The sequence below is a fragment of the Xyrauchen texanus genome, chromosome 12 (assembly GCF_025860055.1).
Source record: "Xyrauchen texanus isolate HMW12.3.18 chromosome 12, RBS_HiC_50CHRs, whole genome shotgun sequence".
NCBI lineage: Eukaryota > Metazoa > Chordata > Actinopteri > Cypriniformes > Catostomidae > Xyrauchen > Xyrauchen texanus.
Window position 1 is genome coordinate 29153424 of NC_068287.1, and position 15385 is coordinate 29168808.

The 15385-nt window shown below is 39.8% G+C and overlaps 1 protein-coding gene across 1 annotated transcript in view; it reads left to right on the forward strand.

Annotated features, from left to right (window-relative positions):
* The window catches only part of LOC127653051 (leucine-rich repeat-containing protein 4B-like), a 70004-nt gene extending 57601 nt beyond the window's left edge, over positions 1 to 12403 (forward strand). Inside the window, exons 3-4 of the mRNA XM_052139556.1 lie at positions 5212 to 5730; positions 7224 to 12403. Coding sequence (XP_051995516.1) covers positions 5485 to 5730; positions 7224 to 9182 — 2205 coding nt within the window. The 5' untranslated portion in view covers positions 5212 to 5484 and the 3' untranslated portion in view covers positions 9183 to 12403. The remainder of the gene's footprint in view (positions 1 to 5211; positions 5731 to 7223) is intronic.
* Positions 12404 to 15385: the final 2982 nt, after the last annotated feature.

A 15385-nucleotide genomic window follows, 5' to 3' on the forward strand; every position in this document is an offset into this window, starting at 1 on the left:
TAAGTGCATTTGTTTAAAATCACTGTGTAGTGCACACTCATAATGACTGTTAGCACTAATGTTTGACTGTATATTAATGCCACGTACATTTACTTGTGTTATATTTGCTTAAAACCCTGCATGTTGTAAATTAAACGTGATGAAATTTAAATGCTCTAGAGTGCAAGCATTAGAACACAGATCCCACCCAACAAACCCATCTTCAGTCTTACCCATTATTAGATATTTTAATACTGCTAACAACAATAAAAAATAGAAAAGTAATAAAAGATTTAGTTTTTGGTATTCAAAGGCACACAGAGTAAACTGCAAGTCCCAGCAATAGTATTAATATTATCAATATTTGTCGAAGAAAAACACTTATGATCCGTTAAGTTGTTTATTAAAAAAAGTGATATAAAGGCAAAGATGCTGCAGTATATTTTATATTAAAGGTGCACTCAGTAAGTTTTGTCTTTGTGTCATCTTGGACTTGGGCTGAGAGGAGAGATCCTCCTCTCACATGTGACATTAAGTTTAAGTGCAGGCCTCGGAGAGGTTTGTACAGTGATGTTATGGATAGGGATGAAAGATGACGGTGTGGGATTGTACCATAGCACAGGCACACACACATGCAGACGTGTAAACAACTCACACCTGCAGGGCACTTTGAAACCTCCAGTTTGCATTGGAAAACAAGTCTTCTGTCTACACGCACACTAATCTAACATGGCATAAACTCATTAAAATAACAATATGAGCAGTGTTAAAGGTGCACTCTGTAACTTCTGTCTTTGGGTCATCTTGGATTTACATTTACACCTAGTGGCTTGTATACAGCATCATTTAAAATCAATAGTTTTCAATTTCAGATGCCACTGTAGAAATGTAGGATTCACAGTCAGCCATGATTACTTTAATCAATGAGTAAAGCCCAGTAACAGGATGGTTTCTGAGATTAAGTGAGTAGTATTCGGCTGGTCATGTGATTCTAACATGGCAGCCCCCATGTGTGGACCCTCACCATGTAGAATAAAACAGCTTTTATAAAGTTACTGATATGATTGGTGTCTTCATTTTAATGTGAGCGGTCATGATTTCCTACATATTTTGCAAAATTACAATTCATGTCTTTAGGAGTTAAACTTTTTTAATGAAGAAAAAAAAACATACTTAGTGCTCCTTTAAAGATATAAGAGAACACACACCATTTTCTACATCTTTTGCACATTACTTTTGGCAATAAAGCTGATTCTGATTCTGATGAATATCTAAGCTCTTCGAGATAAATGAACCCCCCCATTCCAACTTTATACAAAGCAACAATTCTTGATCATATGTCTTCTGAGATCTCTTTTTTCAAGGCATGGTCCACATCAGCAGATGCTTCTTGTGAATAGCAAACTCAAAATGTTTTATAAGTCAAAGTAGCTCTAACCCACACCTTCAATATCATTTCATAAATTGGATGCCAGGTTTGCCAACGCCTGACTCTAATTAGCTTTTGTTGACAACATTAGCCTAGGGTTTACATACTTTTTCCATGTTCACTGTGAATGTTTGAATGATGTATTCAATATGTACAAAAGCAATACAATAATTTGTTATTAGTTAAAACAGATTGCGTTTGTTCATTGTTTTAACTTGAAGATCAAACCTGATTTTAAGACAAATTTAAACATAAATGCAGGTAATTCCAAAAGGTTCACATACCTTTTCTTGCCACTGTATAAAAACACTTGTATGCAGTTATTAATGAATGACACCCATGTGTTTGCATGCTTGAACAGTATGTGTGTGTGTTTGTATTGTTATTGTAGTCTATGTATATTTAATTGACAGATCAGACCAATTTTATCACACACAGACACTGCAGTACAGTTATCTCTCTTCTCTCTCTATCTCCACCTGTTATATTTATTCCCTTGTGTTGTCTTTCTCCCTCATCTCTCCATCACTTTCTTTTGCTCTGTTTTTGATGCACCTAAGTTGTCATTCCCCTTCTATCTCTCTGTATGTTTCATATTCATTCCTTTTTATTAAGCCTTCCTCATCCCTCTTTCTCTCTGGGAGAGATTATTGATATTAATGTATTCTTCTTCTTCTGATATCCCTCTCTTCTCCTTTCTTTTCTTTAATTTCACTCTTTCTCTACCCTCTATCTCATCTTCATAACATTCATCACTTGCTATCTGTTCCTTACTGTCTCTCTCTCTCTCTCTCTCTCTCTCTCTCTCTCTCTCTCTCTCTCTCTCTCAGTATTCATCTATTAGTGTTGATGATTCTTTTCTCTCCCTGCAGCTGTACAGTCATCTATCAGTTTAATAATCTCTCCATCCTTCTACCCTCTCTCCATCGCCTTCTGTCTCTCCTTTTCTCTTTTTTACTGTGCAAAGAGTAAAGTCCTATGTTAAATGAACATGCATGTCAGTGTATGATAATTAGGCCCCTCATCATAAGTAATGGCCTGTGTCTCATTGTATATCCATTTATAAGGTTACTGGAATCTAAATAACCTGCACTGAGAGTTGAACCCTCATGTGGGGTTCGGGGTTGAATTAGCCATCTGTCAGCCTTAACACATTGCACCAGTTGATGCAGTTCTAAGACCCCATGAGTTTAAAGTCCATGGGCTAGTATAGACATAAAGATTAGTACCATAGTACACACACACACACACACACACACACACATAATTATTGTATTAAAAAACAGGGGATTTGAGAATATAAATCTAGAACTGATGAAGGTGTAAGTAGCCAAATCTGTTCCCCTTCTGTCACTTACTCGAATGAAGTGACACAAGGGGTCTTCCTGGGATGCCAAACGTAACTCTGAACCTGAGAAAAGGCCAATGTCAACTTGGCAGACAGAATTTGCATGCCCGCCCCAGATGTACGGGTATAAATGGAAGCGGGGCAGCGAGTGCCAGTCAGAATTTTTCTTCGGAGCCGAACGGTTGTGCAAAACTGATATATCATGATCTTTCGCCAAAAGACTCAATATTACTGTGTCGTCAGAATATTTGATTATATAGTTATTCTTATTTGTATTAAAACAGTCATTTGTATATAAAGTAAACAGAAAAGGAGAGCATACGCAACCTTGAGGCGCACCAATACTAATAGGTATTGGATCAGAGAGTGTATTATTTACTTTTACAATTTGAGTACATTTGGTTAAGAAAGAGAAAAACCACTTAATAATAAAAGGATTAACATCACTCTTTCCAAGCTTACTCAGAAGTTCCCTTTTCAGGCAAACTCCCAGTGATGTATTTCCCGCGGTACAGTCCCCCTGTCGGCGGAGGCAGCCCCGCTGCCCCAGTCGCCGTGCTTGTAGTGTCCCCCCTCATTAGGCAGGACCTACCACCACGCTATTTCCCACGTACGGCTTCACAACCCTCATGGTGTATTTGCCACATGTTACCTCCCCCTAGACTGGGCAGGATGTGGCCTCCACAGGGTCTTTTCCCCCTGAAAGAATAGGACCGGGAAAGACCTCCTTCCCTGGTGCATTTCATAGCGTTAAGATAGCCCCAGCCGCTTCACGTCCTATGTGAGAGATATAATGAGATTAAAGGCGCGGCTGCCTTGTGGAGGGCTATGTGCAGCCGACACAGTTGCCTCTAGCACGCAGTAGCCTGCTTGCACCTGTCTCTGCAGTTCATGTAACACGGTCAGTGCGTGGTGTTTTTATATGGGACCCCTTGTGTCACTTCATTCGACACAACATCGAGTGAGTGACAGAAGGGGAAACATCATGGTTACTGTTGTAACCTCCGTTCCCCGAGGGAAGGAATGAGACATTGTGTCCCTCCTGCCACAGCACTAGACCTACCACTGTAAACGACCATACATTTCGGCTATTCAGTGCAAAATCCTGACTGGCACTCGCTGCCCCGCTTCCCTTTATACCCGTATGTCTGGGGCGGGGCATACAAATTCTGTCTGCCAACTTGACATTGGCCTTTTCTCAGGTTCAGAGGTATGTTTGCCATCCCGGGAAGACCCCTTCTGTCACTTCATTCGACACAACGTCTCGTTCCTTCCCTCGGAACGGAGGATATAACAGTAACCATGACGTTCTGTATACTGCATACAGAGGATTATAATGGGCTTCTGCAACAAAGAAAAACAACTACTACTAAAACAAGTTCTGCAGAGACACTCATTCAAACTTTGAAGTCCTTTTTAAGTAACATGACCTGAAATATAATTCGAATAAGATGTGTGAGAGAGACTGCATATGAAACATATTTCCTCTGTATCACTTAAAGCTACTTTAGTCCCTGTCACCTTTATGGATTAATTATCTTTTAATTTTTTTTATTAATTATCATTTTATTGCAACTAACTATGAGGCATTTTATCACTTCTGTGAACTTGAAATAAAATCCATATTTGACTCGGTTTCCTAACCAGGCGTGATGCAATATGATTCCAGCGAAAAGCAATTTGTCCATCAAACACAAGCCAAATAGAAAATGTATAATATTTAAAGGAATAATTCACCCAAAAATTATAAGTCTTTCATTATTTACTCACCCTTATGCTGTCTTAAATTCGTATGATTTTAATTCGGATGACAAACAAAGATATTTTGAAGGATATATGCTGTCTGTTTGTCAATACAATGCAAGTCAATGGGATCTTATACTTCCTTGTGCTCAACACCAGCACAGTGAGTATGTACAGTGCTCTTTGCATGCGTCAAGCATAAAGAGCTGTAATCGAGCTTCAAGTTGAATGCTCAATCTGCCTAATTGACAGCCTAAAATACACTTAGAAAACTCCTGATGTTGTTATAACAATGCAAAAAGCACTTACCAATTTACTTGAAGTGAAAATCAGTCCTCCTTAATACATAGGAGGTCAAGATACATAGGCAAAAAGCTCAACGAGAATGTTTAATAAGAATTCTTAGGCATTTTTACGCAGCAGAGAAGGCTTTGCTGGCCCTGAGAAATCACCACTGTTTAATGTAGTTATGTGGAGCAGGATTTTGGACATATGAGGTTTCAGGGTTGGCAGAATGTCGCCTAAATAGAAACCAAGTGACCGGCAAGATGTCCCGCTGCTCGCAGCTTGAAACGGTCAGGCTGGTTAGGACAAAAACTCGGATTTACAAGGAACTTTTATTGTTTATGCTTTATTGTCTGGCCAGAACATGGTGTAAGAGTAACAAAATGACTTCTCTTGTCTTATTTCTCCTTTGTTTCTCTTTTTGCAGTAAAACATGTGTTCATCACAAAGAGGCCTGTCAAATCAGAAGACCCTTTAAAGGAATGAAGGCACAACTCATGTAATTGTATCTGTACTTTGAAAAACATCAAATCAGCTTACCAACCAAGGAGACTGAATATTTCCACTGAAAAATGCAGCCATGAACTGAAGCCTTGAGAACGCTACAAAAGTGAACAGACAAATTTCAAAAGACATTTGAACCTTTAAAATCAGCCTATCAACCTCTTTGGAACACAGGAAGGGTCATGACCCAGTTGCCATGCGCATCACCACGGTGACCAGCCTTCCTAGTCCCTCCCCCCTCCTCCTCTTATTTGCCCAGCTGCTGTTGTGGCTCATCCTCCCAGGCCAAGAGACAGTGGGAGCGGTCTCTACCTGTCCCACCCCTTGCAGTTGTTCTAATCAAGCTAGTCGAGTAATCTGTACAAGACGAAACTTGGACGAGGTGCCCGAGAGTATATCAAACAACACACGATACCTCAACCTACAGGAGAACTCGATACAGGTAAATACAGGTTTGTTTATTTGCTGACACACTAAAATATTGAGTGTCATTTTCACTAATGTTTGTTCAACACTGCATTGTGTAAGCACAAATTATTTTTCTCAGCCTTTCTCAAATACTGAGGTTTCAATGTAGAGTTAGGTATCAAATTAAGTTCACCCAAAAATGTAAATTCTCTGATCTCAGCATCATGTTGTTTCAGACCCATATTACTTTTTTGTTCTTTTTTTCTGTGGAACATACAATGAGATATTAGGCAGAATGAGTTTTAGTCACTTCACTTTCATTTTATGGGAAAAGGATTTAATTAAATTTAGTGGTGACTGAGAATAACATACTGCCATACATCTCTTCTGTACCATAGAACAAAGAAAGTAATACAGGATTAAAAGAGAGGAAGTTTTCATTTTCATTTATGGTTGAGCTATCTCTTTAAGATGACCTACTTTAAGTTTGAAGGTTTGGATATCTTAAGATATAGAATTTGCAGCAGCAAATACCCAAATAACCCTAGCACAGAAAGAGTTAACTAAACACAAGCTTATTAAAAATAAATAATAAATAATAATAATTGCTTTTCATCAAGCCTCCATTTGAGCATAAAAATTCTGATTTGGTTTATGTCCTCAAACCCCACTTTAAATGATTATAAATCTAAAAAAAAATGTAATACCTGAAGGCATCCTAGATTCGTTGGCTTCTTTCTCTCCCTTAGTATTATACCACGAGAGTGCAGCTCTGACAGTTTCCACCCTCCTCTTCAACGCCCCCCCAACCCAGTGTGTTTAACACCCTCCTCCCCTCCCCTGCTCTATATAGAGAGGGGATTGTGGCAGTAGGCCAGGAGAACGCTTCTCTCTGCCCAAGAAAAGCAGCTCCAGCTGTATCAAATGTACTGAGCCTCATAGCAGTTAGGATGCGTTGCTATAGTCTTTTCATCCTTATTGTTTCATTGAGTTTTTGCAAATTCTCCTAGGATGACTGTTAAAGGGAAAGTTCCCTTCAAAAATACAATTCTGTCATAATGTACTCATCCTCATGTTGTTTCAAAGCCGTATGAGTATCTTTCTCCTGTGGAGCACAAGAGGAAATGTTAGGCAGAATGTCAGCCTCTGTCACCATTCACTATTATTGAATGGGGAAAAAGATGGAATGACAGTGAATTGTAACTGTGACTAACATTCTGCCTAACATTTCCTTTTGTGTACTATTTTCATTTTATTTGTGAAATATCCCTCTACTAACTTATACAATTCACCTGTTGCCTTTGTTTTAATGTGTGTTTCCATGAAAAAGACCTAATCGAAAACAAACGGCAAATTGTTGCAAAACAATTTTCTGTAAAGCACCATAGTCAATAATGAATGTGCTTACTGTTAACTTTATCTTGACTTTATTGTTTGTCTAAAATGTTATGAAGCAGCCAACATGGGCATGTAAATTGAGCACACTTAACTCAACCCTAAACCTGTACCTGTAATTTTCTCACTTAGGTGATAAAGTCAGACACATTCAAACACTTACGGCACCTGGAGATCCTCCAGCTCTCCAAGAACCAGATTCGTCAGATAGAGGTCGGTGCTTTCAATGGCCTCCCAAACCTCAACACATTGGAACTGTTTGACAACCGCCTCACGCTGGTGCCATCACAGGCTTTCGAGTACCTCAGCAAGCTGCGGGAGCTGTGGTTACGAAACAATCCCATTGAGACCTTACCAGGCTACGCCTTTCACCGTGTTCCCTCCCTGCGGCGTCTTGACTTAGGCGAACTCAAGAAGCTGGATTATATATCTGATGCAGCCTTTGTTGGACTCATCAACCTGCGCTACCTAAACTTGGGTATGTGTGGTCTGAAGGACATCCCTAACTTGACCCCCCTGGTGCGATTAGAGGAGCTGGAGTTGTCTGGAAACCGTCTGGAAATCATCAGACCTGGATCCTTTCAGGGCTTAGAATCTTTGCGCAAACTGTGGCTCATGCATTCTCAAATGTCTGTCATTGAGCGCAATGCCTTTGATGATCTCAAGAACCTAGAGGAGCTCAACCTATCTCATAATTCCCTGCACTCATTGCCCCATGATCTTTTCACACCTCTGCAGAAGTTGGAGAGGGTGCACCTCAATCATAACCCATGGGTGTGCAACTGCGACGTGCTGTGGCTAAGCTGGTGGCTCAAAGAAACTGTACCGAGCAACACAACCTGCTGTGCACGGTGCCATGCACCACCCTACCTTAAGGGAAAATACATTGGAGAGCTCGACCAGAGCCATTTCACCTGCTATGCCCCTGTCATTGTGGAGCCACCCACTGACCTTAATGTAACTGAGGGCATGGCTGCTGAGCTCAAGTGTCGCACTGGTACCTCCATGACCTCTGTCAACTGGATAACCCCAAACGGAACCTTAATGACCCATGGCTCCTATCGTGTCAGGATTTCCGTGCTGCATGATGGCACACTGAATTTCACCAACGTAACTCTGCGTGACACGGGCCAGTACACCTGCATGGTGACCAACTCAGCAGGAAACACCACGGCAACTGCTGTCCTGAATGTGACTGCAGCAGATGTCAATGTCAACTACACCTACTTCACCACGGTCACTGTGGAAACAGTCGAGACCACAGGAGAAGAAGATTCTGCCTTGCGTGCCATCAATGAGACCTTCATCCATATTCCTGGCCCTACACCTTCTGGGCACCTCTGGCATGAGGTTGTCCCCACTACCGCCTCTTCTCTCTCAATCCTTGGCTCATCGTCCTCTCCCCGTGCAACCAAACCCACTTTAACCCTTCCCATATCTGAACCCAACTACCCTTCTGGTCTTGATGATGTGATGAAGACCACTAAGATCATCATTGGTTGCTTTGTGGCCATCACCTTCATGGCTGCAGTCATGCTGGTGGTGTTCTACAAGCTGAGGAAGCAGCACCAGTTGCACAAACACCATGGGCCGGCACGAGCCATAGAGATCATTAATGTCGAAGATGAGATTGGAGCAGGAACAGGCCTTCGTGGTAGCGGCATCTCAGGAGGTTCCACAGTACCACAAGGAGGATCCTGTGGAGGCAGTCAGAGTTTCCGGCTTCACCACCCTGAAATTGTCAACCTCCCAAACCTTGCACGAGCAGAGCATCTCAACCATTACTACAAGGCCCATCACTTCAACAATAACATGATGGGTCTGGGCCTTGGTGGAGGTTCTGTTGGAGGCCTAAACAATAACAACAACCCCTCTCCTTGCTCCCAGGCCCAGACTACCCCCATCTCTTGCACACAGGTGCCAGTTTCTGCAGGTAGCACACCATGCCCCATGCCTTCTTCAATGCCCCTGCCGACCCTTGGCTTCCATGGGTCACTGAAAGGCCTGATAGGCAAAGGGCAGAACCCACAGATTGAGCCATTGCTCTTCAAGAGTGGCTCCAAGGAGAATGTCCAAGAAACCCAGATCTGAAGTCAAGGAAGAGAGAGAGAGAGAGAAAGAGGGAGAGAGAGAATGGTAAATGTACAAATAAAGGATTGAGAAGTAGTATCAGGGAGACCGAAACAGATGAAGGGTATTGGCTGTTCAACCCCTATGGGTATGTTCTCAGGAGTAATGAGAAAGTTAAGCCCAGCATTGTATGAAATATTATCTTCAGAAGAATAAGGCACAGCTATGAAACCACTACAAAGTAAATGCGCTGGTAGAGAGTGTGGGAGTCTCTAGAAGGCAACCACACTGCAGTAAAAATCACAGTCTTTGTCACACTCTGATCCACACATATTAAGGGGATCATCGAACATCAGCAAACAATAACACACTTGCCAAAACAATATGAATCAATACATTACTTTTTAATGCAAGATTGATAATTATGTGCCAGACTTGCACCAATCTGTGCCAAGGCAAAATCTTTGCACATCAGCATAAATACGCATATGTACAGACACAATCTCAGAAGATAAAAAGATCAATACATATGTGCATATACAACCTCATACACAGAACTCCATAAATAAAGCAGAGATACTACAAAATGAAAAACACATCATAGGCACCATCAGGTAGGAAGTGTATATAGGAATACATGAACCTTTAAGTATTTCCAATACAGACACAAATGGCTGAGAACGAAAGGTAACCCATGCTAACGGTTTAGAGTGCAAAAGATAACAAAATGGATCATTCAAATTTTGTAGAGGTTCGCAGTCCTGCTGAAGGAAAGTGGATTAATAGACCAGCACTGTGTATAGGGCTTGTGTTTTGTGATGATGGACTCTCTCCCCAATGGCTCTCACAGAAAATGTGCCGAAAGTGCAAAAAGACAATGAAAGATATACAAATTTTAAGAGAATATGTCAACTATGAAAGTATACATGATATATAAATCAGAGTGTCTATTTACACTAAGTGCAAATAGCCTATCTTGTTAGCAGAGGCTATTTACACCAACTCCCACCACCGCTCAGACCAAACTCAAGACAGTCACGACAGATTTATTTGTGGTCAACTGCTAATCAATGAATGTAGGCACATTTGTATTTTTCATGATGGGGCAGAGACATTACACTGGTTAACAGGTTAGACATTTAGTGGATTAAGATATTGGATAACTAAGTGACTATTTGCACTCCAAAAGTTCAAAGTGCCCCCCATGTGCAGCTGTAGTAGCTCTGGGTGTAATGACAGTATGTGTATGTGTTGTCACGCTGGAGAACTGGGTTTGAAACCCACCCTTTGACACTTGTTCGCTATTTCTGTACTCTTAATATTTCCTATAACACTACTTATAGTAATAAATTAAAGAGATGAATTGCATTGATTTGGTCACAGTAATAGTCGGGGAGTTGAGAGAAGGATTTGATCTGGTTAAAATTAACCATGGTTTTACTGTAGTAATATTGCAGTAACCAATATAGTTCTGATGTACTAACCATGTTGTTACTACAGTAACATGTTGTTAATAGTAGTTAATAGTAACCATGTTTAATTTTGTGGTTACTATGATTTTACTAGAAAAATATCGTGGTGATACTATGGTTACTTGTGAGTGGTGGTGGTGTAGTGGCTAAAGCACAGGGCTGTTAATCAGAAGGTCGTTGGTTTGAACCCCACGGCCACCACCATTGTGCCCTTGAGCAAGGCACTTAACTCCAGGTTGTTCCGGGGGGGATTGTCCCTGTAATAATTGCACTGTAAGTCGCTTTGGATAAAAGCGTCTGCCAAATGCATAAATGTAAATGTAAATGTAAAACCATGGTTAATTTTTGTAAGTTAGGGGTAGAGGTTGGTGTAGTGGTTGGTGTAACGCTATTTGCACTTAGTGCAAAGAACATGCTTTTTTTGCTTTTTACAGTTAGTGAAAATAGCATCTGTCGCTATTTGCACATAGTGTAAATAGCATCTATGGCTATTTACACTTATTGCAAATAGCCTCTGCCTATATAAATATATTTTAATTCAGAGAAATAAATTAAGAAGAATCTTTAAATTTTTCTGAATGAAAGCCATGGCTTTTGAAGAATTTACCAACTGCTGTTGTAGTGCTTTGTCACTGATAAATCCTTTTTCTGCTTAAAAACACATCTGAAACTGTTACACCCTTGTGGGACTTAAGGGATATGCTGAGGAGACAAAGGTACAGGGATGCATTTAAGAATTCTGGAAAATTTATTTGACTTCAGATACTTTGGCTTTGTTTTCCTTAAAAGGGACCTTCTTGTTCTATAACTAACAGGGTTATTGAGGAGAGGTGATTTTAATTCACATTATAAATACACTACTGTATGAATCTACAGGTCTTTGTTCAAATTGATCCAAATTGTGTCAATATCAGATACAGACAATAATGATGACACTATGTAATGCAATGAAAATAAACTGTAACGGTTGATCTACATGCTGCTATACAGGGAAAATGGGAAGTTGTGAAATCTGATTTCAAAAACAGGTTAATGTTGACATTACATTACACGTACTATCATCATTATTGAAAAGTATCAAAAGCATAGAAATTGTTTTAGTCAGTTTCTTTGTTTTTACCTAGAGGTGATGCTTGTATTTCATTGTGTAAAAAGTGTTGCTACAGCTGATAATCCCCTCGTTGGAATAGCAGTGGAAGGACTGACAATGACAACATTTAGCTTGAAGCACCATGAATAACTACAGTGACAAAAAAAAAATGGATGGGCCTTAAAATGGCTCCCTCAATGGCCTGTACCCTCTGTTTTTTGTACAAGACAAAACTTTATCAGGACCCTACCTTTTTGCCCATGATTCAGAACAGTACACAAACTCTGGTGATTCCTGCAGGGGTAATATGGATTATAGTGAACACTGTGTCCGGACATGTGGACGGAACTACTGTATGAGCAGAGATTCTGAAAGCAAATGGAGGACAGCATTTGAAAGGTAAGAGCAACCCACTCAGTGAGCGAGATTTGGAGTTTGGAAAACTTTTTTAAAAATTTAAATGGACAAATAAATGAAAACTATAGAAACTTATAGAGCTCTTTTAAAAACAAAACTATTATGATAATAAGTGTCTTTCATTACTTGTTTTTATCTAGTTTCATTTTGTTTTTTGTTTTTCAAAATCAAGAGTTATCTTAATTGTAATATTGTTCTTGTTATTATAATTAGCTAATATTACACTCGTTATAATTATGAAAAATGTTCTGTTAGCAGAAGTCACTTCGAAATTTAAAAAAATATATAAATATGGCACACAAAATGGCAACTGAAATTGTGAAACTTGGTGGCATTGATTTGTTTGATGTTTTTGTCTTTTCTTTTTTCGTGTATTTGAGGTATCACTGTATGTAACCCTTGGAGCTAAAAGCTTGGGGACAGTTCTCCTCAGAAACAGAGAGAATGTGATGTGGCTGGTTGGTAGCGTCGTTCTCTGCACAGAAAAAGATATGAGAGAGAGACCAGGCTTCTGATATTCACTTGTTCTCAACGTCTCACCCATTATCAGTGCCAAGAAGTGTGACTGTGCCATGTCAACACCCTGTTGCCACAGCAACACGACTTCGCACTAATGTGCCAAACACTGTGAAAGCCAGGGTGCCATATTCGTGGGTCCCCGCGTCTGTGTTCGTCAAACCTTGTTACCCAACAACACGTACAAATAACCACACGCATGTCCTCACACCCAAATGCATTGCCACCACCATGTCAATTGTCATCCGACATATTGGTGCATCCATACTCTAGCACGGCATCCCAACAGGTTCCCATGGTGAGGTTTCCCTGGTCACTGTTGCTGCTGCGACAGTCCCCATCATGGCATTCAGGTCTCAAATGCAAATGCGAGGACTGAGGCAGTATAGGACACCATTTATGAGGACATAACCATCTCATTTACCCTACCCATTGTCCTCCTTGTTCTTAAATCACACATTAGCATATTACCAGCACTTAAACTGCGCCTCAGCCCTTGCGATCAGTAAATCTTTTTGTCAATGACATTCATGAACATTGAGTTGCAATTAGTGAGATCTTCTATAGGCACATCCATTATCATATTTTCCCTCTCATACCCATGATTTGCATATGCTCATTTGGTTCTCAAATGATTAACATACACATCTGTTTGTGTGTGCGTGCATATGTGTGTACCAGACAGTGGTCGTATTACATTTATGCTCAAGGTATCTGCTTTCTTTCCAAAGCAACTTATAAGAAAGTGTTGTCAAGCAGACTGGTAGTCGGACAGGGCAAAGACTGTTATAAAATATCACATAACTCATCCTAATCACTTGGGATTTTTACATAGCCTGCAATCTCAGATACAAATGTTTTTATATAGATTGTAAAAGCTGTGACAAAGGTATAAAGACTTTCTCCATCGAAGCACTGCAGTATCTGAGTCACAGGGATGAGAGCCTGAAACACACACTCATACACATCGAAACGGTGAGTCTCAGCTCTCTCATAAACACGCTTTGCGGAGAAAGACCCTGCCCACCTAATGGTTAGGATTTATGCAAAGAGCACCCGAGAATGTGGTGTTGCGGGTTTGGCTAAACCATGTGTTGTGTGTGTGTGTGTGAGAGAGTTTGACAACTATAATTGCTCATGAAAATTGCCATTTCAGCTTTTGTAAGCTTAACTGAAGACAAACATGTATTTCAATCAATGTTTTCTCATTGATCTATTTTTTCGTTGCCCTCTGCATGCATGCGTGCGTGCATGTGATATTTTTAAGTGTGTATGTTTTACAATAAGAGAGCGTGTTTCTGTTGTTACTTTGTGTCTTTAAGTGTGTAAAAGAGTGTATGTGTGCTGCGAGTACAGTATGCGGAAAGCATGTGTCTTTCTGTGTATGTAAGTTTGCACATGTTTGTTTTTATGGTGTTAAAGGGATAGTTCACCCAAACTGAAAATTTTGTCATCCAAACCTGTATGATTTTCTTCTGTGGAAGACAAAAGATGTTAGGTAGTGTGTTAGTCTCAGTCACCATTCACTTTTATTGCATCTTTTTTTTTTTTGTTGCATTGAATGAAAGTGAATGGTAATTTACAAACATCTCCATTTGTTTTGCACAGAAGACATAAAGTCATATGGGTTTGAAACAACATGAGGGAAAGTAAATAATGACAGACAATTGTATTTTTAAGTGAACTATCCCTTTAAGAAAGAGAGGCTGTCATGAGAGAAGGTGAGAGCCAGACATCCATTTTAAATCCCCGGTTTAAATCACTTTAGTATATTTTCGTATGCTCGAGGCTTATGCATGATCTTCTGAATTAGGCTTTTACCCAAAATGAGGAAAAAGCATAATTTTGGAATTCATTTTCCACAGTTTTTCCTTTAACCCCAATCAATAAGTCAGGGGGCAGCCTTGCTGATTTTCAACTGGTTGAAACCGCAGGTTCTACTGCCCTGTTAGTGGCCATGATAATTCTCAAAAGTTCAGAGACATTATGTTGGTCCCCTTTTTTGTGTTATAGTAGCAGTCATGCTCAAGCTTTGACAAACAAATCTAGGGCAGCTCTTGCTTTTGGGCATTGGGGTAAAGATCGTATTCCAGCATTTACTTCAAACATTTGTATTTGTTCGTTTGCACTTTTGGTTCTGGATTCATCAACAATAAGTCTGTTGTTTTTATCTTAAATAAGGCAAAATCCAAAATGCACAACTGGGCAAACAATCATTTTCTAAATCAGTATTTTTGTCTAACTATTCTTGGTAAAATGTGTGTTTCAGTGAGGCACTTACAACGGAGGTAAATAGGGCCAATCTGTAAACGTAAAAAAAAAGTACTGTTTCAAAATTATAGCCACAAGACATAAACAATATGCTTTTTAACATTATTTTACTGTAATAAAATCACTTACTAACCTTTTCTGTGTAAAACTATAGCCAGTTTTACAACTTTGTTGCCATAATGATGTAGTGCCGTAAACCAAAAAACCCTAAAACTGTAAAAACAACGATTTAAACTACTTTTGAACAAAAGAAATAATGTACGGTATGTGCATTTATTACATTATAAGCTGTACATTTCTGCCTTTAAACACTCCAAAATCATCCTCATTCACTTCCATTGTAAGTGACGATTCTTGCTTCTTCTTCGTCTTCTTTTTTTTTTTTTTTAAAGAAAAGGAGGAACAAGTCTAAATAATTGTTTGGGGTAATCAACATTATGCCAGAAATCCTGTCAATT